Genomic DNA, 24,307 nt, shown 5'->3' on the forward strand with positions numbered 1-24,307 from the left:
GTGCTGGGATTACAGGCTTGAGCCACCGCGCCGGGCCCCAGCTAATTTTTATATTTTTAGTAGAGACAGGGTTTCACCATGTTGGCCAGGCTGGTCTCGAACTCCTGACTTCAGGTGATCTGCCTGACTCCACCTCCCAAAGTGTTGGAATTACAGGTTGAGCTACCACAGCTGGTACGAATTTTGGGGAAAATTTTTCATACTAACACATTGGCATATCAGCTATTAGTCGGATGAAAGTTTTCTTCCACATATGAAATTATAAAATGCCACTGCCCCGAGATAAAATCTTCTGAAGAGTTATTAGATGAATGGCTGACATCGAATAAAAATGCACAAAGAACATTGCCATAATAAACTTTTGATATTCAAAGGGCTACATTTGAGGGGTACCTAAAAGAAACCTCTTTTAGCCAATATTTACATCCCCCTTAAACTCACCTACTACTCTCTCTATATATGCCCATTACGATAGGATATCTTTTGAGAACCTGCCTCTAGAAATAAAGTCTTTAAAAAGTTTAGACCAGGCACGGTGGTTCACGCCTGTAATCACAGCACTTTGGGAGGCAAAGGCAGGAGGATCTCTTGAGGCCAAGAGTTTGAAACCAGCGTGGGCAACAGAGCAAGACCCCATCTCTACAAAAAATAATAAAAGTAAGTTTTTAAAGTTTAAAAATACAGCATTTCATTTTAAAAACTGCCTAGAAAAGCAGATTTTAAAACATATAAATGTTACTTGCATCACTAAATACCCCCCAACCTTCAAACAGTCTCTACTCCAATAACATGCATAACAAATAAAGCCTAGGACCTTACAGCAACTGGGTTAAGAAAGGTTAAATTTCAGAATTCATAGATAGGATACATTCTTATGGTAGAGACTACCTGCTGTCGTCTGTGTACATGCTTACAATAATAAAGGCCAACCTTTTATTAATGTTTGCTAATAAATATCCTTCTGACTTTCCATTCTAGCTAAGATTTGATAATATGGTTGACTCTTCTGTGTTTTCATCACAAGCAATACTGTTACAGATATCATTTCCTCTTAATTTACCCACAGGCTGTTTAAATCATTTGGAAAATTATTTTCAAAGGACTCTACCTGGGGAGGTCTTTTGGGTTTTAGAGTAGGGTTCTTTCTACTCTGGTTTTCCGCAGCTGTGGGGTCAATCTATCAGAATTTCGTGGTTGTATCCTTTGCACAATCTGTAACATTGTTTAAGTTCAAAACTACATACATTATTTCATCAAAATTAAAAACTTTTGGGCATTAAAAGATCCTATCAAGACCATGAAAGACAACGCACAGATATTAATATATCTGCAACCCACAGAAATATTTGGGAGAAACTATTTGTAAATCACATATCTGATGTGAGAATAATATGCAGAATGTATAAAGAACTACAACTCAACAACAAAAAAGCACACAATTCAAAAATGGGCAAAGGATTGAATAGACATTTCTCCAAAAAAGACATACAAATGACCAATAGCACATAAAAAGATGCTCATTAGCACTAGCCATTAGGGAACTAAAAATCAAAATCACAATAATACCATGTCACACCCATTAGGATGGTTATTAATTGAAAGAAAACAGAAAATAACAAGTATTGGATAGAGAATATGGAGAAAATGGAAGGAGCACTTGTGCATTGCTGGTGGAAATATAAAACGGTACAGAAGCTGTGGAAACCAGTTTAGCTGTTCCTCAAAAGGTTAAATATAGAATTACCATATGACCCACCAATTCCATTCCTAGGTTTATACCCAAAAGAAGTGAAAGCAGGACTCAAAAAGATATTTGTACACCAAGGTTCACAGCAACATTATTCAAAATAGCCAAAAGATGAAAACAACCCAAACATGTCCCATCAACAGATGGATGTACAAACAAGATGAAGTATATACAAATTATTCAGCCAAAAAAAGAAATTAAATTCTGCTATGTGCTACAACATGGATAAACCTTGAAAATATTATCCTAAGTGAAATAAGATAGGAAAGGTCAAATATTTTATGATTCTACTTACATGCAGTAGGCAAATTCATAAAAACAGAAAGTAGAATAGAGGTTGGCAGGGACTGGGGAAAAAAAGGGATACAGAATTTCTGTTTGGGATGATGAACAACTTCTGGAAATGGATAGTGGTGATGGTTATACAATATTGTGAATGTACTTCATGCCACTAATTGTACACTTCATAGTTCAAATGGTAAATGGTATGTTATATCTATATTAGCACAATAAAAATAAAATAAATTGGCAAAGCCAGGGGAAGGTGGGGGAGAGCTATGTACATACCTGAGTTTGTGAAGATCAGACAAAAATTCGCATGAACTATTTTGAGAGTGTTTTACAATAATCCCAATAAGACATAGAATAAGACATAGCTGAAAATATAATACTGATCATGACTAAGCCACATTCCTATTACAGTCAGAAATCACAATTTAGTACAATTTTTTGCTTTCTCAAAGATAGGAGAAAAAGCTGCATATATGTATTTATATATTAGAAAAATATACCTTTTAGTAAGGGTTTCACAGCAATGCAAATGTCAAAGTAGCACTAGCACAAATTAAGGCAAATAGTTTTTTAACTATTAGGAGATAACTGTGAAGAACTTGGTAAATGTGAAAACTTTGAAAAACTGAAAAATCCATCTGTAGTATTTTGACTTCACTCACATAGGAAAATGCACAAACATCTACTACATTCCAGATATAGGGACTCGGGATACTAAGATAAACAGAAAAAGTCTACCATTTCAGTTTAGCTTATCCCTCCCTGCCAGGATCACAAGAGGCACTAGTTAAGAACAGACATTTTGGGGGCATTTTCAAATTCTCAAACCAACACAAATACATGAGATGAGCAAAAGTCTTCTAAATTACACTGTAACCTACAATTATCTATCTTCTAATAAATTCTTCTAACATATAGAGAACTGCTGTGTAGTGCAGTTCTCTGAGACCTGTAATTATAAACTTCGGTCACATTGCTACAAACTTCCAAATTGGGACTTTGAAATATGAGCCACATGTTACTTAACATTCAGAAGACATATAAATGAAAGCAAAAGGTTATGGCTTAAAAGAAAACTAAATAAGAAATAACTATTGATTTTTAAATAGCAACATATCACAATCATACAGACACACCAATAACTGTAACCATATGGTTCTCTCAATCATCAAGCATATGCTAAACACCTATTTGTGCTTAAAACAGTCCAATGTGGTTTTAAAAAAAGGTTACTCTTCAAGCAGCTTTCAATTTAGTTGGGAGAGTAAATTAATACACATAAAACATGTTTTATTTACGTACATATGTATGTAAAAATACTCAAATACAAAGGATGCAAACGTAAGAATTCAAAGGAGATAAATAAGTTCAGGAAAGCTCCAAAGAAGGTAAGATTTAGGCAAAGACCAGAAGGATAGACAGAATTGAATGGGAATGAACCCTTCATAATCTAACTTCATCTTGCCTTTCCAACACATTGTACAATACAAAATTATTAGAATAGATAAAAGCAGTCTATGGCCATACCAACCTGAACATGCCCAATCTCATCTGATCTTGGAATAATAAATAAATTAGAAAAAAGGCTGGGTGCGGTGGCTCATGCCTGTAATCCCAGCACTTTGGGAGGTCGAACTGGGCGGATCTCTTGAACTGAAGAGTTCAAGACCAGCCTGGGCAACATAGCAAAACCCAGTCTCTACAAAAAACACAAAAATTAATGGGGCATAGTGGTGCACACCTGTAGTCCCAGCTACTAGGGAAGCTGAAATAGGAGAACTGCTAGACCCTGGGGGGTTGAGGCTGCAGTAAGCAGTGAATGTGCCACTGCACTCCAGCCTGGGTGGCATAAAAAAGTCATTCCAGATAAGAGAAACCACAGAAATATGAAATAAGAAGAGCATACTAATTAGTCCACTTAGTGCTTATTGTAAAGAGGTTAAATATTTTACACAGGAATACATTTCAAATTATATAAATTACACGGGAGAAAAAAGGCTCCAAAAATTGCATGGAATTTTGACATGACTTTACAATGTACTCTATTTATACCCACTACTCATTTGCTATTTGAGAGAAATGTCTCAGAACCAGTTAAACCAAGGCTCACCTTCAAAACCAGTTGGGCACCCAAATTATAACACAAATTAGAAATTTGTGCTTGTCCTTGCATATAAGGCTGTGTTTCATTTTTCCTTCATATTTACTACTGATTGCTTGATGGATTCAGATAATTTGAGAGCCAGGAGGCATTATTTATAACCCAAATTTTACATGTTTACATTCCTGAAACATTTGAGTATTTGTATAAATGTCATGAGACAAACAAAATCTACTCTGTAGAAAGCACTTTACCCAACTATTACTGCTAGTTGTATTCTGTCAGCTTTCTCCTTTAAGGAGAACGCACAGCACTAGGTAGTCCCATTTATTATGTCAACATTTTAATAAGGCCAGGTACTGTAGCCCACACATATAATCCCAGCACTTTGAGAGGTCAAGGCCAGAAGATAGCCTGAGTTCAGAAGTTCAAGACCAGTCTGGGAAACAACAGTGAGATTCCCGTCACTACAACAAAATAAAAAAATTAGCCAGGTGTGGTGACGCACATCTGGAGTCCCAGATACTTGGGAGGCTGAGATGGAAGGATTGAACGAGCGCAAGAAGTAGAGGCCGCAGTGAGCCATGATCGCACAACTGCACTCCAGTGAGGGTGACAGAAGGAGACCCTGTCTCAAAAAAATAAAAGGTCTTTATCTGTTCCTTGGACTATTTGCCTCCTACTCCTCCAATTCATTCTTTATATGTCCAACAGAATAATCTTTGAAATGCACCTCTAGTCATTTTACTCAGATGTTCTTCTTCAGTGGAAGGTACCTATGCCCTATGGTTTGAAGTCAGTTGTTCCAGCATGGCAAGCCCTAGTAGTTTCTATGATTTGGTCCCTGTCTGAACACTGTGTACCCTTGCAAATGTTGCTTTCTAGATCTTGAAATGCTCTGCTTCTCCACAGGTTCCCCCTCTTATCTCTATTACATAAACTGCACAAATCTTACTATATAGCTTGACTGAATTTTTATGGATGCATCCAAGAAATTATCATGCAAAATTAAAATACAGAACATTTCCAGCACCCCAGTAGGCTCTCTCCTGTTCTCTCCCAGTAGTCAATACCAACCCTCAGAGGTCACCACTATTCTTTCACCATAAATTAGTTTTGCCTATTTTTGAACCTCATATACACAGAGTAATGCAGTATTTACTTTTTTTGTGTGTATGTGTGCATGGTGAACTCATTTTTAAGACCAAATTTTGTGCATCTTCTCTGTGAAGAAAACCCTGACAAGATTATTAGTGTCTTGAAATCAGGGCCAGTGTATGATTTTTATTTCCAGAGGCTGGCATAGTGAAATAAGCTCACCAACAAACTGGCACATATCTTTCTCCTTGAACTACCTGCCTTGCCAGATCCTTATCTGTCAAAACTAAGCCCAGATGTCAAGTTCTCTCAGAGGCCTCAGCCAGTCAGCACAGTGGCTCATGCCTATAATCCCAATGCTTTAGGAGGTTGAGGCTTGAGGACAGGATTCTGAGACCAGCCTGGGCAACACAGTGTGGCTTCATCTCTGCAAAATTTAAAAAAAATTAGCCAGGTGTAGTGGTGCACACCTGTAGTCCCCACTATTTGGGAGGCCTGAACCACCATGCCCAGCTAACAGTACCATTTTCATAACAAGCCCTGTATTCATCTGATTCTAAACTATGTGTATATACCATCGTAATACAAACAAAAACCAAAAGACTAAGAAAAGAGGGAGGGAAGCATCAGCCATGGAACACAGGAGAAAAAGAGTCTTAGACCAAGAAAAAAAAAGTTAATCATAATATTTAATTTAAAATAACCTGGATTATTTAGAACCAAGATAGAGCTCTGTGTGTTGAATTTTATATAACTCTGTATAACACTTTAAGCAAATAACTTTCCAACTCTAACTTCACATACAGCAACAGGATAACACCTGTCATCATAAATGAAAAGTACATGAAGGTCATCATATAAAAATGATTATTTCATATAAAAAGTAATATAAAATTATTAAATTTTATATATACCCAAAAGAAATTCTCAAGTGTTCATAAATACAATACTTACCCCATACTAATCTCTCAGGAATTTATTTACCAGCTTCAAGTATTTGAACTAAACAGACAAAACTACATGCTATAATTAAGACTGTTTATTTTTAACTATCATTTAAAACTTTAAGCACAGGCCGGGTGTGGTGGCTCACGCCTGTAATCTCAGCACTTTGGGAGGCCAAGGCAGGTGGATCACGAGGTCAAGAAATCAAGACCATCCTGGCCAACATGGTGAAACCCCGTCTCTATTAAAAATACAAAAATTAGCTGGGCGTGGTGGCTTGTGCCTGTAGTCCCAGCTACTCAGGAGGCTGACGCAGGAGAATTGCTTGAACCCAGGAGGCAGAGGTCGCAGTGAGCCGAGGTCGCACCACTTGCACTGCAGTCTGGGAAGAGAGACAGACATCGTCTCAAAAAACAAAACAAAACAAAACAAAATTTAAGCACAAACTTTTTAAAAGCTGCTGAAAGCAAAAGAAATTTTGAGGTGGATACATTTAGTATAACTCGATCCCTGTCTTTATGTTTTACCCCCCGACCTTACACACATGAAAGTTCTCCACATCTTCTCTCCATCATTTATACATTTATACATTCATCCAGACATCCAGTATTCACTGAGCACTTAAAATACATTAGACACTGCACCTATCGTGACACTGGGGATTCAGCAACAGACCTGACAATAAACATCATAATTACATATTATGATAAAGGCTGTACACAAACTGTTCAGAATATTACACAATAGTGATAGACAAATACCACTTCATATGAGGTGATAAAGGAATCAGATATGAGAATGAGTCAGACATGTAAAAATTCGTAGTCTTTCCAGGATGAGAGAAAGTGGCAAATGCAAAGGCTGCAAGCCAGAATAGGTTCCAAGAACAAGAAGATGGCTAGTGTAGCTAGTGTATAGGAGGCAAGGGGTAAATTACTACAACTGAGGTTGGAGTTTTAAGTAGGAACCAAATTATTTACAGCCTTGTAGACCACTATAAAGACTACATTTTTAAAAATTAATTATAGACTTTAAAGAAAGGAATAACAAGATCTGATTTGGATTTTAAGAATACACTGACTATGGGAAACTACTGCAGTGTCTTGGAGCAAATGACAGCAGTGGGGACTAAAGTGCAGGCAATTAAGCAGAAGCTAACAGACTAAATTGAACACCAAACTAATAAAACTTGGTGACAGATTCTAACTGGAGATAAGGGGATATGGTCAGAAATGACAGAAAGGGAGAAACTGAGGATATCTCTAGATTTTTCAGTATAGTACTTGGGTTGCAATAGTGATGCCATTTGCTGTCATGGGAAAGACTAGTGGAGACCTATCTTGATAGAAGGATCCTTTCCATAATGAAATCTCTCCAGACCCTATCACAAGTCATTACCAAAAGGCAACCACAGCAAACGTTAAAAGGCTTTTGCCACAGGATAAGATGCTGGGACAACCAAGCTTCTTAATAGAAATGAAAGACACTGGAGAACTTCCTCTATAAAATCTCATTTTAGCATAGTTTTGCTTTTAATGCAGTCCAGTGTCTAGTATCCCAAGAAACATGTGATAGGCAAGGTTTCAAAACATCAGTTCTCCTGAATCTTATACACGAGATGGCAAAGAGCTTAAGAATTCCCTAGGCCGGGCGCAATGGCTCACGCTTGTAATCCCAGCACTTTGGGAAGCCGAGGCAGGTGGATAACCTGAGGCTGGGAGTTGGAGAACAGCCTGACCAACACAGAGAAACCCCATCTCTAGTAAAAATACAAAATTAGTCGGACATGGTGTCACCGTGCCTGTAATCCCAGCTACTTGGGGGACTGAGGCAGGAGAATTGCTTGAATCCAGGAGGTGGAGGTTGCAGTGAGCCAAGATTGCGCCACTGCACTCCAACCTGGGTGACAGAGCAAGACTCTGTCTCAAAAATAAATACATAGGCCAGGCACAGTGGCTCATGCCTGTAATCTCAGCTCTTTGAGAGGTCAACGTAGGTGGATCACTTGAGGTCAGGAGTTCAAGACCAGCCTGGCCAACATAGTAAAACCCTGTCTCTACTAAAAATACAAAAATGAGCCGGGCATGATGGTAGGTGCCTCCTAGCTACTCGGGAGGCTGACGCATGAGAATAGCTTGAACTCGGGAGGTGCAGGCTGCAGTGAGCCAAGATAGTGCCACCTGCACTCTAGCCTAGGCAACAGAGACTCAGTCTCAAAAAAAAAAAAAAAGAAAAGAAAAAGAAATAAATAAAAACAAATTAAAAAGAGCCTCATGTTAATGAACACTAAATCCCTAATAAAGAGGGGTGTTAATGGAAGGCCTTGAATACTGGTCATCTTTGAATAGACATGTCTTAGGATAGATCGCTGACTATAAAAGAAAATTCTCTTCTATTGCTGCATATCACACACACACAACACAAAAGAAACAAACAGAAAGAACAATAAAGGAAACACTTGAAAAGCTAGTTTTTATCAGGCTTTTGTGTCAATAATTAACTACATACTTCTAACTTTCAAGAATTCTTTATTATTAAATGAGAGGACTTATTGGAATGCAGAAAAGACATGAAATTGCTCAACTTAAACACAAATATGTCATGAGGCCCAGAAAGCAAAAGCAGAGGCATAAACAAGCTCTCAAAAGAGAAGCCATGCTTCCTGGATATAGTATGAAAAGAACTGTCAGTCCCACCTTAATTTTCTCAGTACACTATCCAACTACTAATTTTTAGTCCATAAATTAAAAAAAAAAAAAAAAAATCCCTCCACCACTGCAGCTGTTTAACATTAAAGCTTCTAATTCAAACTCTCAGTATTACTCTAGTGCTGCAAAAACAGATTTTTCTATAGTGACAACAAAAATAATAACTTCTCTAACTTTTCCAGTGATCCAAGTATATAATCAAGTGTCAAAAATCTTCCCTTTCTCATCCTGAGAAAATATCTGGCTATTGGTTGCGCATCACAATCCCAACTCTAACTTCCTTACACATCTTTCTGGAAGGCAACTCTGAGTGCTGTCACTGTAAAGTCTCACTAAGCACAAAGAGAGACAATGAACAAGAAAAAACAAACAAGGGCTGTCCAGTTTGGTAAATGCAGAGCTCACTAACCAGCAAGTGATGTCACCTCATTTTGCTCATCCCCCAAAATCCAGAGTTCATCAATATATTTATCTCCTCTTTGTCAGTGACACACCAAACTTACGAACTGAAATTAGTGAGGTGAAAACAGTGAAATTAGTGAAACCATGAGATCTGTGAAAACAGCACCTTTGTAACCACTCAGGTGACTATATAAGCAGACTAATTAAAAACTGCCCCATTTTTCTCCTTTACAAATAGTCAGATCTGGCTAGGTATACTTTTAAAAGGCTTAACCGAAACCAACAATTCCAAACTAATGCTAGAAAGTTCACTGGTGAATTTTAAAAATTCATAGGAAGGCAAAATAAGTGCTTTAATAAGGGAGATAAATACTGCATCCCAGAAGGTACTGATTGTGAAATTCAATTTCCATGTATAGAATGATACATTATGCTAAACCAGCTAACATCACATCATAGGTAGTATAAATGTAATGAAATTTTAAGATTAATACTGAGAAATTGGTGAACAAAATCTTAGTTGGGAGTCATTGTTTTAAAGCATCTTAGATTTGGTGGATAAACAAAATGAAAAGTACTGGCCGGGCACGGTGGCTCAAGCCTGTAATCCCAGCACCCCAGCACTTTGGGAGGCCGAGACGGGCGGATCACGAGGTCAGGAGATCGAGACCATCCTGGCTAACACGGTGAAACCCCGTCTCTACTAAAAAATGCAAAAAAAAAACTAGCCGGGCGAGGTGGCAGGCGCCTGTAGTCCCAGCTACTCAGGAGGCTGACGCAGGAGAATTGCTTGAACCCAGGAGGCAGAGGTCGCAGTGAGCCGAGCCCGGGCGACAGAGCAAGACTTCGTCTCAAAAAAAAAAAAAAAAAAAAACAAAATGAAAAGTACTAAACTGTCAACTGTTACATGCTTAATTATTCCACTAGTAAACACAACTACCTATGAGTGACTATATTGAGCATATACTATAAAATGAGCATAGCGCTAGTGGCACTTCCAGGCCATCAGAGAAACCATACACACTCTATATTTCCATAGCACTTTCTCCTATAGCACTGCAGCACTTATTACACCATAAGCTGATCATTTATAAATGATATGCATGTATACTACTTTTGAACATATTATGTGCATTATTAAACATATACAAGTTAGAACTATAAACAGAATTTCTAGTATTTTATTCCCATCCTCTATGAATAGGCTTACACTCGTTGATACAACAGCTTACAATGAGATTACCTCCCAATAAACCCATCATAAGTTGAAAATATCATTAAGTCAAAAATGTATTTAACACACCAAATCTACTGAACATCATAACTTAGCCTACCTTAAACATGCTTAGAACACTTACATTAGTATAGTGTTGGACAAAATAACACAGTAATGTGTTGAAAATCTCATGTAATTTATTAGTGTACTGAAATATGGTTATTAATACTTTTATGGTTATTAATATTAAATATTAATGCTGTACTGAAATATGATTTCTACTGAACACATATAGCTTTTGCACCATCGTAAAGTTAAATTCTAAGTCAGGGATTGTCTATATACACTTAGTGGAGATCACTGACCCAAGCTATATGATCCTAGAGAGAGGGGTCTTGGTTATCCATTTCCTTAGTGCCTAATTCACACCCAGCCTTTAGTAAAAATCTGCTGAATTAGTACCCTAGAACTTAAAGTATAAAAAAAAAAAAAAATCCGCTGAATTAATGAGCAAAAGATCATTTTAAAATATGAATCCATAACATAATTTCTTGACACACTATAGTTCACTCAGCTACTAAGCACAATAAAAATGCCAGATTTTAAAGAAAGGGATTAGAAGAAATTCACCCACTGTATTTTATTACTACAATTTAAAAGTTAAGAATCATTTTAATTCAGCTGATTCTTACACACACACACACACACACACACACACACACACACACACATCGCCTTATAATCCTGTTTCCAGAAAGACGAAAGGAAGGACAGAGGAGCAGATAAGACAGAAGAATTAAAAAACTGGTAAAGATTTTTAAGATGTCTTAGAGTTCTAAAAGGACCTAAAATGCAACTCTTTCACTGAATGTTTTTTGAATGCTGTGTTCCACACATTTAAAATACACTTTTAAGAATACATAAGACACAAACTTAGATGCAACAAGAAGGTGAAATAAAGAGATGAAGAACATGCTGCTCAAATTTCCAGTATCCACTAAGTACAAGTATACTTCCTTAGAAAACACACGCAATATAAACAACAGTCAAGGCTTTCCTTGTGTTTTACTCAAGATACTTAAGAAAGATAGATTCAAGCCAAAAAATAAAAGCTACCACTAATACATCTCCCTACCAGTGTTTAAATGTACACTTTCAGAAAATGTTAAGGTTTAGACAACTGACAAACAGTCTAGCTAAAATAGCGTGCAAAAACCAATCTTCCTAATTTCTAGGTGCTTCTAAAATGTAACTGAAGTCACTAGACTGCCCTTCCACTCAGGCCCAGTGTTATCTGTCATTAACATAACACTTTGTTTCCAAGACCCCACTTTGCCAGATAAACTGCCTGCAATTCCATGTTTGTATGTGGTAATATATGCCTATTTTTTAACTACTACCTAATCGCATCTAGGCATTATTTAGCGTTCAGCAATTTTAAGTAAAGCCAAGGAAACAAGTATTTCAGTAGTTTTGTCAAGCTTGTTTTGCACACACTGGACTAATGTGTGTTTGTCAAATCCTATCTACCCATACCCCCATTCATTTTACACAATATAAACAAGTAGATGAAACCAACGAATGCAGGTTTTAGCAACTACTTATATTATTCAAGTGCCCAAAAGAGGTTCCAAGCCATTTTTAGCTCTATCAAAAGCTTCTGGGACCAGGCACAGTGGCTCACGCCTATAATTCCAGCACTTTGGGAGGCCGAGGCTGGTGGATCACCTGTGGTTGAGAGTTTGAGACCATCCTGGCTAACATGATGAAACCCCGTCTCCATTAAAAATACAAAAAATCAGCCGGGCGTGGTGGCATGTGCCTGTAGTCCCAGCTACTCGGGAGGCTGAGGCAGGAGAATGGCCTGAACCCTTAGGCGGAGGCTGCAGTGAGCCGAGATCACGCCACTGCACTCCAGCCCTGCACTCCAGCCCAGGATACAGACCGAGACTCCGTCTCAATAAAAAAAAAAGCTTCATAAACTCTTTCTGTAATCTTAAATTCTATATTAAAATCTGACATTTACTAGACAGTACCATGCTTAAAGAAGGGGGCTTCTGGTTTACATTTAGAAATACAATTTTATCAACTTGCTGCGCTCTTTTGCTTTAATTTTCCTCTAAAGCAAGCTGGCAAAACATAAATTCATTCCAATAGTTACAAATAAGCTCTTAACAAATATTTTGCTATCTCTTCAAATACATGTGTTTTAAAATTCAACAGACAGACACTGTATAAGAAACTGAACAAAAACCTTCCAGTCAGATCAGTTTAAAATGCAATTAACTTCATTTGTATTTACAAACGTACAATCTTAGTTTGAAAGGAGATTAAGCAAGCTAGAGCTGAATACAAGTTTAATTTTGTAATTTCTCAATGCCAGGTACATCACTAGTATTCACACCCTCAAACTTAAGAAACACTTCTGAACCTTGAAGCTGTAAATCAGTTTGACTAACGTCCTCTTTCACACCACGTAAGCCATTGCCTAATTGACGCCAGACCTGTCAGGCTCAACAGCATCCCGGAAATGACTAGCCTACTAGAGCTGGAAACACATCAAGAATTTGGAATATTTCTCATATTGGGGCAGAGAAAAAAAGTTCAAGTGAGATTCTCCATAAAAACAATCATTATACTGTTCCACAGAGGAAAAAAAAAAAAGACATAAAAGGCATATTTGTGTTATTCTGGTAAATCCACCACCACCAATAAATCTCAATTCTGTATCTTACGGTCAGGTGATGGTCAACTGAACTTATCCCTCTTTTTCCTATATACTAACAACAGTTCACTTCTCAAGCCTCATTTTGAATACCTGTCTTTTAATCTAATTTCCATTTTATATCCTTAGCTACTAAAACCACCTGGAGCATGGCTGATTTCTTGACTTGGAAACCTGTTAATAATGCCTAGCTCCTAATCTTCTTAATGTTTTTTCACTTCTTACCAAGAATATCAATTAAATGTCTAAAAGAAATACCAGCATGCACAGATCTACACACACTGAAATCCCAGTCAGGAAAAATTAAGACATTCCGGCCATAAACTGTGCAACAGACACTTCCAGTTAGCGTGTGCTTTAGTGATCATGGACAGCGGTATCAGAGTGAGTGGTAGGGGGTTGGGGCTGCCAACAATATACTGTGCCTCAGAGCCAATAAGCAGCGGGCCGGGACTGGCAGCCAGGCCAGTCTCTAAAGGGAGCTTTAACACACTATCCGAATGCTGGACTTCCCAATGCCATTTCGCAGAGAGGGATGGAGCGAGAACTGGGAATCAAGTGCAGTCAAAGGCGCTGGTCAACGTCAGAGGAGATGAAACCTAAGACAAGGTCTGGTGGCAACGCCAGCTGTCCAGTCTCACCTCAAATACAACTTCATTTCAGATACAGCCGCTCAAACGGTGAACGGGGCAGAAGTGGATGGCCACAGCCCCCAAGAGGCAGGCATAGGCCCTCGGAAAAGGCAGGGACTCCCCAGATACGAAGGGGCTTCCAGTAGCAGGGAGGAGCGCTTTTCAGCCGCCTCCTCGCCCCCTTCCAGCTAAGCCTGTTAGGAACGAGGTTAGGATGTTATTGGAGGTTTTTATGAAGGAATGATAGGAGAAAATGGCAGTGAAGGATGAGGGGGGCTGGAAGGGCTGGAGCCGCCCAAGAAAACGGGGAGAGGAGGACTTCCCTGGACACATCCAGGATCACAACGCCACCAGGGAGCACGAGCACTGCCCTGCCAACGCCGATCCCGATCCCCCTCTCTCAGGGCAAGCTTCGCCCCTTTCCAAACGGCCCTAATTCCCAAACGCTGCTTCCCACCAGACCTCTCTCCTCCACCATACTCCCCAAGGCCGGCCGCCTTTCCCTTCCGCCTCAGGCGCCCCACGCCCTCAACCTCCCTTCTCCTTCCCAGTCACCCACCCTCCGGGCTGCCCGTCGCTGGCCTCCCAGGCAGCTCGCCCAGACCCCTCCCCCCTCACCTCTCCTCAGCGCCTCCTCGTAGCTGAGGAATCCGATCCGTGACTCCTTGGCACCCATGCTCCCCTCATCCCCTCGGCAGGGGGTCGGAGCCTGATCTCGCCCCCACCCCCCTCCCGCCTTCTCCTCGGCGTCCCTGGGTGACGGTGACGGTGTCGGCGTCCCCCGCCCCCACCTCCCCCCACACTAACAAGTGCGGCTTCTGCCCCGGCGGCTCCTCCCGGTCGCCGCCACCGCCTCCATGCCGAATCACGTGACGCGCTTCCACCCCGCCCCCTTCCCTCCCTCCTACTCCGCCCTTCTCTCTCCTCCCTCCCCTTCCCTCCTCACGCCCTCTTCCCACCCCCGCCCCCTCCCGCCAGCTCCGCCGAGGGTCACGGGACCCGAGGCCGGAGACTGTTCCGGGTAATGGCCGCCCAGGGCCGCACGCTCCGCCCCTCCCCAAGCTAACCGCGCGCAGGAGCGGCGGGGAGGGGGACGCATCGTCGCACGTAACGCATCGTCCCACCTTGCCGCCAATCAAAACCGCGCGCCCTGCCCGGGCGCCTCCGCCGGCGACGGGGGGTGTGACTTCCGGGGCGCTTGAGGACGGCCCCCGTAACCCGCCCACAGGTTTTGGCGTTCGCCGGGTGGGGTCCGAGCAGCTGACGGGTAGTGTGGCAGTGGCCGGGACCCAACATGGAAGACCGCGGAGTCTTAAGGAATGGGGTTCTGAGGGATGCGGCATATGGCTCAGCAGAGAAAGGAGTGGGCAGGCAGGGAACTCCCAACGTTAGGGACGTCTTTGACTGGGAGGGCTTTGTGAAAGGAAAGGAGAATCTCAAGGCTTTCCTGTGACAAAAGAATGCTCACTCCTAGCGGGAAATCCCTAAGGAAAGTGGACCTTGTAACGACGTGGCTCTGCCTTTTCGGGACATCTCGCCCGCCTGGCCCACCTTCTCCGCCTGAGCCTGCCTCTTGTACACATTCTCTGGAAAGCGCTGTGCAAAAGGCTTATCCTCTCTCCCAGAGTTTCTGGAGGGCTACAAGGCTTAGCGTTGGGGTCGTTTTAATCTGTGATAAAACATACGTAACAAAATGTACCATTTTCACCATTTCTAAGTGAGTTCAGTGGCATTAAGAACATTGACATTGTTTTGCGTCCATTGCCACGTACCATTTCCCACCGTTTTTCATCTCGCAGAAGTGAAACTCTGTGCCTATTAAATGGTAACTCCCCAATCCCCCTCCCACTGGGGCCCGTGGCAACCCCTGTCCTACTCTTATCAATTTCACTACTCTTAAGTATTTCCTCCGAGTGGAACTCTGCAACCTTTCTCTTTTGTGACTGGCTTATTTGACTTGGCATCGTGCCTTCCAGGTTCATGGTGTGGCAGCATGTGTCTGACTTTCCCAGTCCGCCTCTCCACTTCCCAAAGAATGAAAAGCAGGGATGTGAACAGCTATTCGTGCGCGCTTGTTTATAGCAGCATTATTCACTCATTATTATAGAGCCAAAAAAGGTGAACACAACCTATAGGGAGCCATAAACGGAGAAACCAAATAGGGTCTATATGTACAGTGGAATTATTTAGTTCCTTGATTTTCAACTCTATTTAGTTTGCTTCAGTTAGTCTCCAACCTAAAAGTCACTGAATAAAGCTTCTGGAAAAGGAAGCAATATTGAAAAAGTAACCATTTGGATTAGATTAGACCCAAGGTGCCGGTTAGGTAATTTAGGGCCAGGGAAAGGTTGTTAGTTCCTAATTAGTTCCTAAAACCAACAGATTCTAATATACCCTGTTAGATAAAGAAGGTAATATTCTGTGTTTTTCTTTTTTCTTTTTCTTTTTTTTTTTTTTTTTTTTTGAGGCGGAGTTTCACCCATGTTGCCCAGGCTGGAGTGCAATGGTGCGATCTCGGCTCACCACGACCTCCGCCTCTGTGGTTCAAGCGGCTCTCCTGCCTCAGCCTCCCGAGTAGTTGGGATTACAGGCATGCGCCACTACGCCCGGCTAATTTTGTATTTTCAGTAGAGACAGGGTTTCTCCATGTTCGTCAGGCTTTTCTCGAACTTCCGACCTCAGGTGATCCGCCCGCCTCGGCCTCCCAAAGTGCTGGGATTACAGGCGTGAGCCACCGCGCCCCACCAATATTCCGTGTTTTTCTACTCACCTTTCCTGGCAAACCAGATCAGCAACATGGCATTAGTCACAGTGCTGCCCTTTCCAGTTCACTGTGAGGCGGTTAATTTTAAGACCTCAGATTAGCTGCATTACTGAAAGGCCATGAGTCAGGGGGTTGGGAATATATTTCAAAGCCTTTAATTTCCAGGTCATTAGTTCGTTATAGACAGACATCAGGCAAAACACCTCAGTCATCTTCAGCCTGCAGAGTGTGAGTTCCGAGTTAGATTATCGTAATTAATGGGAAGTGAATCTTACGAAAGGGCCCAGCTGTAAGGGAAGAAAACCCTCAAGAGTTCAATTGCAACATATACTATGCATTATTACTGTCCTAAACAGTCAGTACCTACAGATGGCCTTGCTACACAAGGGATAGGCTAGGGTGTTTATCTACCCACTTGATTTGCAGTGGAGTTGGGAGCAAATTAATGTATCTCTTTGTGGCACTTGCCCCACTTGAAAGATAGGACTAGAGTTGCAGCTTAGCTGCTTTCATGAGACAGTAAGTGATTTACAAAATACTCAGGAAAGAATAGAATATGACCTCATGTGTCCTTTTCCGTGCATTCTAAGAGATACATTGGGCTATTTTGTTATGGTGTAAATATCATAGACTACTTACACAAACCTAAATGGTATATCCTGCCGCACACCTAGGCCTATTGCTCCCAGGCTACAAACCGGTACAGCATGTTGCTGTACTGAATACTGTAGGTAATTTTTTTTTTTTTTTTGAGACGGAGTCTTGCTGTGTCACCCAAGCTGGAGTGCAGTGGCGCGATCTCGGCTCACTGCAACCTCTGCCTTCCAGGTTCCAGCGATTCTCCTGCCTCAGCCTCCTGGGTAGCTGGGATTATAGGCACACACCCTGCCCGGCTAATTTTTGTATTTTTAGTAGAGATGGGGTTTCACCATGTTGGCCAGGGTTCTCGAACTCCTGACCTTAGGTGAACCACCCACCTTGGCCTCCCAAAGTGCTGGGATTAGAGGCATGAGCCACCACGCCTGGCCTACTGTAGGTAATTTTAACAATGGTATTTGTGTATCTAAACATAGGAAAGGTACAGTTTAAAAAACAGTGTAATCTTACGTGACAACCATCATATATGCGGTCCTCCTTTGACTGAAACACATGACTGCAGCACATGACTGTATGAAGTTATTATAAAGTAAGATTTACAGCAGTACTAACATGAACTTTTAAGATTTCCTCCTTAAGTTTCAGGCCTGGCATCCCCTAAGGCCATAAAAATTTCCACTCCATGGATTAAGCACTTCTAAAAATTGTGAGTTGAGATAGCAGACTAAGAAATACCATTTCTCCTTTGTTTGAGTTAAATTAAGCATATTATTGAAGCCAGTGAAGCAGATAGTTATGTCTGATGGGAATTTTAAATGTTAAACCCAGATTAAAACCTGCATTTTGGTTTGTGTTACACAGTAGCAGGCAGCGAAATGTTAAACATCCCTCTAAAACTTAAAATTGATACAGTACTTAAGTCTAATAATGTAGAAAGTCTGAAGTCTACTTGTCATGCTGAAAGGAATTCTATTAATCATTTCGTTTGTTCAAGTTCATTTTATTTAACTTAATCCATTGAAGAGTTGGCCAGCCACCTCACTTTTAAGTACTCAGTTGTACTTAGGAAACCATTGCTTTAACTATAATTACATGCCTGCAAAAGGGTTATCCATATAAAGATTTAATGCATAGGAGACTGGCATGTAATTTCTACTTCCAATTGGGCAACATAAATGACAGTGTTCCTCAGTTTGTACTCACAGAGAAATGACATAAGAATAGGACAGTCATTTTAGTACTTGCCAAAGAATCTTGGGTAAGCTAGAGAGAGGGAGGTCAATACAACAGAGGTGGAAAAGCACCTGATTTATGTATAACTTCATTGCCACAACGTGAGACCAACACTCTTAATGTATAGTGTGACTATACATTAAGAAAATTGATTTTTCAGTATTATGGACTTGTTACCTTACAGTAAAACAATATGAGGATGTGGTCACGTGTCTTGTATTTTTATTTACACTAAAGCACTTGAAGCATTTTTTTGGCCGGGGGACAGGGTCTTGCTTTGTCACCCAAGCTAGAGTGCAATGGCACAATCAGAGCTCACTGCAATCTTGACCTGCCGGGCTCAAGCAGTCCTCCCACCTCAGCCTCCCAAGTAGCTGGGACTATAGGCATGCACCACCACACCTGGCTAATTTTTTATTTTCTGTAGAAACAGAGTTTCACCATGTTACCCAGGCTTGTCGCAAATTCCTGGGCTCAAGTGATCCACCTGCCTTAGTCTCCCAAAGTGCTGGGATTATAGGTGTGAGCCACCACTCCCATCCCGAAGCTATTTTTGTACAAGTAATACATGCTCATTTTCCATCAGTACACAAGTATATAATGTAAAAGATCACTTCCAAAATATTGAAAGAATGACTAAAACTACGTCATTCTCTAATCTGCAGGTAAAGAAATTTCTCCTTTCTGTTTATCATTCTTTTAAAAGTGCTGGCTGGTCACAGTGACTCACACCCTAACTGTAATTCCAGTGCTTTGGAAGGTCAAGACAAGAGGATTGTTGAGGCCAGGAGTTTGAGATAAAAAGTGCCTAAAATTGGCAACATTTCAACGGGAGCCATGCCCTAAGAGTTTAAGACACACAAGATTCCTACATTAAAACTATGACTAGGAAAGAAAACATTAAGATAATGACTTTTAACTTAGACCTACCTTGGAGGTTCTCTTTTAGTTTTACTACAATCTGTGGCAAACAAACTACTCACTGATTGCGTGAATTCAAGTTTACCCTATGTTATATTCCTGTATTGCCCTTCTCTACTCCAACTGCAATGAAGTTATATTCGTATCTCCTTCAAATTAATAGTTTACAAAGGTTAGGAGAAGGGTCTTATGGACAGTACCACCAGTGGCTGCTTTTTCTTCCTAAGCTCCTGAAAAAATCAAGTAGCATCCTTTCAGTTCTCCTTGATCTCTTTACTTCTTCCCATGTGGCAGCTGGATTGTACACTTAGGCCAGTCTCTTTCAGCAAAATACAAACTACAAGCTTGAGAATAAGTGCATCAGTTGAATTCTAATCAGCAATTAAAATGCATAGAATAATATGGACTCCAACTTTGAACACATTAGGATATACCTTACTTCAGTTTCTAGATAATAAATAACATTGTCAAGTCACTTAAAGACCAGTTTATCATCTTAATATGCTTTCTTAGATATTTGAGAAATGCCAACACCATCTGTGTACCTTTGGCTTTGATTTCTTCATCTTGTAGATGAGAGATTTAAAGTCAATCAGGCTTTTTCCAGTTGTTTAAGAGACAGGATCTCTCTCTATCACTTAGGCTGGAGTGCAGTGGTGTGATCATAACTCGCTGTAACCTTAAACCCTGGGCTCAAGAAATCCTCCCACCTCAGCCTCCAGAGTAGCTGGAACTACAGGTGCACACCACCACACCTGGCTAATTTTTAAATTTTTTGTAGAGACGAGGTGTCGTTTTGTTGCCCAGGCTGGTATCAAACTCCTGGACTCAAGTGATCCTCCTGGCGGGCCTCCCAAAGTGCTGGGATGAGCCACCATGCATAGTCACCACACTGCCTATTAGTACAGTGCTTCCATTCTGTTTTGCACCTTTTGCTGAAATACTGGTCTGTTGTTTTTCCAATTGTCCTCCATTTTGGACCCCAGGCCTCCTTTTGTTCAATAACTACTATCCTGATACTCAAAAAAATTCTGAGACAGAGATGGGCCTGCCTACCTATAGGTATTTAATAGTTAGTAATTGTGGTATAATTTGAAAACTCAAGTTTTCAGAGTTTTACAGTGGGAGTGAGAATGGGGTTAATCATTAGAGTCTTAAAAGGAGCTAGGAAATGCACCATGTGATTTATGATTCTAGGTGAAGATAAAACGTTTTTGCATGGTGGTAGTAACTCAACAATTAACATCTTTAAAAATCCCAATACTTTCTTCCAAACGGATTTGAAAGCTATAAAATAACATTTGGTTAAAATTGTTTTGGCAGGCCAGGCAAGGTGTTTCATGTCTGTAATCCCAGCACTTTGGGAGGCCAAGGCAGGAGGATTGTTTGGGCCAAGGAGTTTGAGACCAGCCTGGGCAACATATAGAGACTCTGTCTCTACAAAAATAAAAATTAAATAACTAGCCATCTCAAAAAAATCTTAAAAATTACCTGGGCACAGTGGTGTGCCTCTGTAGTCTCAGCTACTCAGGAACCTGAGGTGGGAGGATCACTTGAGCCTGAGAGGTAGAGGCTACAGTGAGCTATGACTGCGTCACTGCACTCAAGCCTGGGCAACAGAGTGAGATCTTGCCTCAAAAAAAAAAAAAGGTGTTTTGGCAACTCTGTGTAGTCACTGGTGTTCTGGTGGGAGGGAAGCAAAGAGAATCAAATGTGGGTTTCTTAGAAAGAGGAAGGAAATTCATGTAAGAAAGAGGAAGTTGGCAAGCCCCTCACTCATGCCTATTTAACATCTTCCCACTACCCTAACAATTGAGTATAATTGCTGCAAAAACTTCATTTTAATATTCATAAAGCACTTTTTGTGTGCTAAATCCTGAGGAATACAAATATATAATTTTTTTTTTCAAAGTTGCTTAGCCAGGTACAGTGGCTGGCCAGAAATTACACTCCCATATGTAATCCTAGCACTTTGGGAGGCTGAGGCAAGAGGATTGATTGAGGGCACGAGTTCAAGACCAGCCTGGGCAACGTTGCAAGACCCTGTCCCTACAAAAAATAATTTTAATTAGCTGGGTGTAGTGGTGTGTGCCTTCAGTCCCAGCTACTTGGGAGGCTAAAGTGGGAAGGGCACTTGAATCCAGGAGTTTGAGGCTGCAGTGAGCTATGATCATGCCAGTGCACTCCAGCCTGGGTGACAGAGCGAGACTCTGTCCTTAAAAAATGAAATAACAAAAAGAAAAATCTCTGGAAAGTACTACAATACAGGATGTTATGGGAACTTAGAGTAGGGAGAGGTATTAGTCCCGATTGAAGGAGTGGGAGTGGGGCAGGAAGCCTGGGGAATGTGAATCTTGAAAGATAAATAAGAAATCAGACATTCATTTACTCTAACAAATCCACTGTGCCTACTCTGTGGCAAGCATTGTTCTAGGCGTTGAAGATACAGAATTGAGCAAAGTAAAAGTTCCTGCTCTCGTGGAATTTATATTCTAGTAGGAAAAGAGAGACAAAATAAGTATAATAGTACATCAGTTGTTCAACAGAAAAAAAATGCCCAGGAAGGAGGCAAGAAGTGCTGAGATGAAGATTGTAATTTAAAACTAGAATGGGACTGGGCATGGTAGCTCGTACTTGTAATGCCAACACTTTGGGAGGCCAAGGGGGAGGACTGCTTGAGTCCAGGAGTTTGAGATCAGCCTGGGAAACAAAGCAAGAGCCTGTCTCTACAAAAAAAAAAGTTTTTAAAAACCACAAAATTTAGCTGGGTGTGGTGGCATGTGCCTGTAGTCCTAGATGCGTGGGAGGCTGAGATGGGAGGATCGCCTGAGCCCAGGAGGTCGAGGCTCCAGTGGGCCATGATCACACCACTGCACTCCAACCTGGATGACAGAGCAAGACCCTGTCTCAAAAAAAAAAAAAAAAAAAAAAGTAAAGTAAAATATAAATAAATAAATAAAAATAGAATGGTCAGAGAGAAGCAAAAAGGGTGATATATAAGCCAAAATCGGAAGGAGATAATGGAGCAGACCTTGTGGATATCTAAGGGAAGATTGTCCGAGGAATGAGGCAAGAGCACTTCTGCCAGGTGTAAGGGCCAGCAAGGAAGCAAATGTGCCTGCAACAGTGAGAGTAGGGGATGGGGTCAAATCCTCCTTAAAGACTTTGACTCTTGGCCGGGCGCGGTGGCTCAAGCCTGTAATCCCAGTAATAAAATCCCTGTAATCCCTGTAATAAAAAAAAACCTCTGACAGTTTCTGATTTTGCGAGCAAGAGCCAAAGTCTTTTTATTTTTTTATTTTTTTTTGAGACGGAATCTTGCTCTGTCGCCCGGGCTGGAGTGCAGTGGCCGGATCTCAGCTCACTGCAAGCTCCGCCTCCCGGGTTTACGCCATTCTCCTGCCTCAACCTCCCGAGTAGCTGGGACTACAGGTGCCCGCCACCTCGCCCGGCTAGTTTTTTGTATTTTTTAGTAGAGACGGGGTTTCACCGTGTTAGCCAAGATGGTCTCGATCTCCTGACCTCGTGATCCGCCCGTCTCGGCCTCCCAGAGTGCTGGGATTACAGGCTTGAGCCACCGTGCCCGGCCTGTCAGAGGTTTTGGAATGGAGAAGAGATCTGTCATCCTTGTTTGTTTGTTTGTTTGTTTATTTATTTATTTATTTATTTTTATTTTTATTTTTTTTTAGATGAAGTCTTGCTCTGTTGCTGAGCCTGGAGTGCGGTAGTGTGATCTCGGCTCACTGCAACCTCCACCTCCCAGGTTCAAGCAATTTTTCCCACCCAGCCTCCTGAGTAGCTGGGATTATAGGCGTGTGCCACCGTGCCTGGCTAACTTCTGTATTTTTTGTAGAAATGGGGTTTCACCACGTTGGCCAGGCTGGTCTCGAACTCCTGGCCTCAGGTGATCCACCTGCCTTGGCCTCCAAAAGTGCTGGGATTACAGGCGTGAGCCACGGCACCCAGGTTGTCATCCATTTAAAAAAGATATCTCTGCCTGCTGTGTTGAAAGTGGACTGGAGTGAGAGAAGAAGGGACAAAAGGGCAAACACAGGGAGACCAATTAGGGGGCGACTGCATTAATCCAGGCATGAGGGTTAAGGGGTGAGAGGTTAGGTCCCAGATATTATTTTGAAAGAACAGCCAACAGGATTAGATTGGGATGAATGAGAGATTATTTAAAGATGACTCCAAACTTAGTGACCTAAGTAACTACTTCAGAATTGCTACTCACTGAGATGAGGAAGACAACAGGAGGAGGAGGTTTGTGGGTCAAGATCAGAAGCAGAGCTTCAGACGTTTTACGTTTGAGATGTCTATTAGACATCCAAGTGGATAGGTTAAATAGAGAGTTAGATATTTAAATCTGAAGTTAGAAAAGGTACAGGCTGGAGATATAGGTTGAGGAGTCATTAGAGATTGATGGTATTGAAAGTTGTAAGACCAAGATGGGTGCAGTGGCTCGTGCCTGTAATCCCAGCTCTTTAGAATGCTGAGTTGTGGCCAGGGGTTCGAGACCAGCCTGGGCAACATAGGAAGACCTAGTCTCTACAAGAAATAAAAGTTTAAAAATTAGCTTGATATGGTGCCACACACCTGTGATCCCAGCTCTTTAGGATGCTGAGATGGGAGGATTGCTTGAGCCCAGGAGTTTGAGACCAGCCTAGCCAACATAGCAAAACCCCATCTCTACAAAAACATTTTTAAAAGCCAGCGTGCTGGCATGTGCCTGTAGTCCTAACTACTTGGGAGCCTTCAGTGAGAGGATGATTTGAACCAGGGAGGTGGAGGTTGCAGTGAGCTGAGATCATGCCACTGCACTCCAGCCTGGGTGACAGAAACAGAGCCAGACTGTCTAAAAAAGAAGAAGAAGAAAAAAAGGCCGGGCTCAGTGGCTCATGCCTGTAATCCCAGCACTTTGGGAGGC

At 41.4% G+C, this 24,307-nt stretch overlaps 1 protein-coding gene across 1 annotated transcript in view; it reads right to left on the reverse strand.

The window, feature by feature from the left end:
* USP32 (ubiquitin specific peptidase 32) overlaps positions 1 to 14,850 on the reverse strand; it is a 233,496-nt gene extending 218,646 nt beyond the window's left edge. The window contains exon 1 of the mRNA XM_011953649.1: positions 14,484 to 14,850. Coding sequence (XP_011809039.1) covers positions 14,484 to 14,541 — 58 coding nt within the window. The 5' untranslated portion in view covers positions 14,542 to 14,850. The remainder of the gene's footprint in view (positions 1 to 14,483) is intronic.
* Between the last annotated feature and the right edge of the window lie 9,457 nt (positions 14,851 to 24,307).

Source organism: Colobus angolensis, unplaced genomic scaffold, assembly GCF_000951035.1.
Source record: "Colobus angolensis palliatus isolate OR3802 unplaced genomic scaffold, Cang.pa_1.0 Scaffold37, whole genome shotgun sequence".
Lineage (NCBI taxonomy): Eukaryota > Metazoa > Chordata > Mammalia > Primates > Cercopithecidae > Colobus > Colobus angolensis.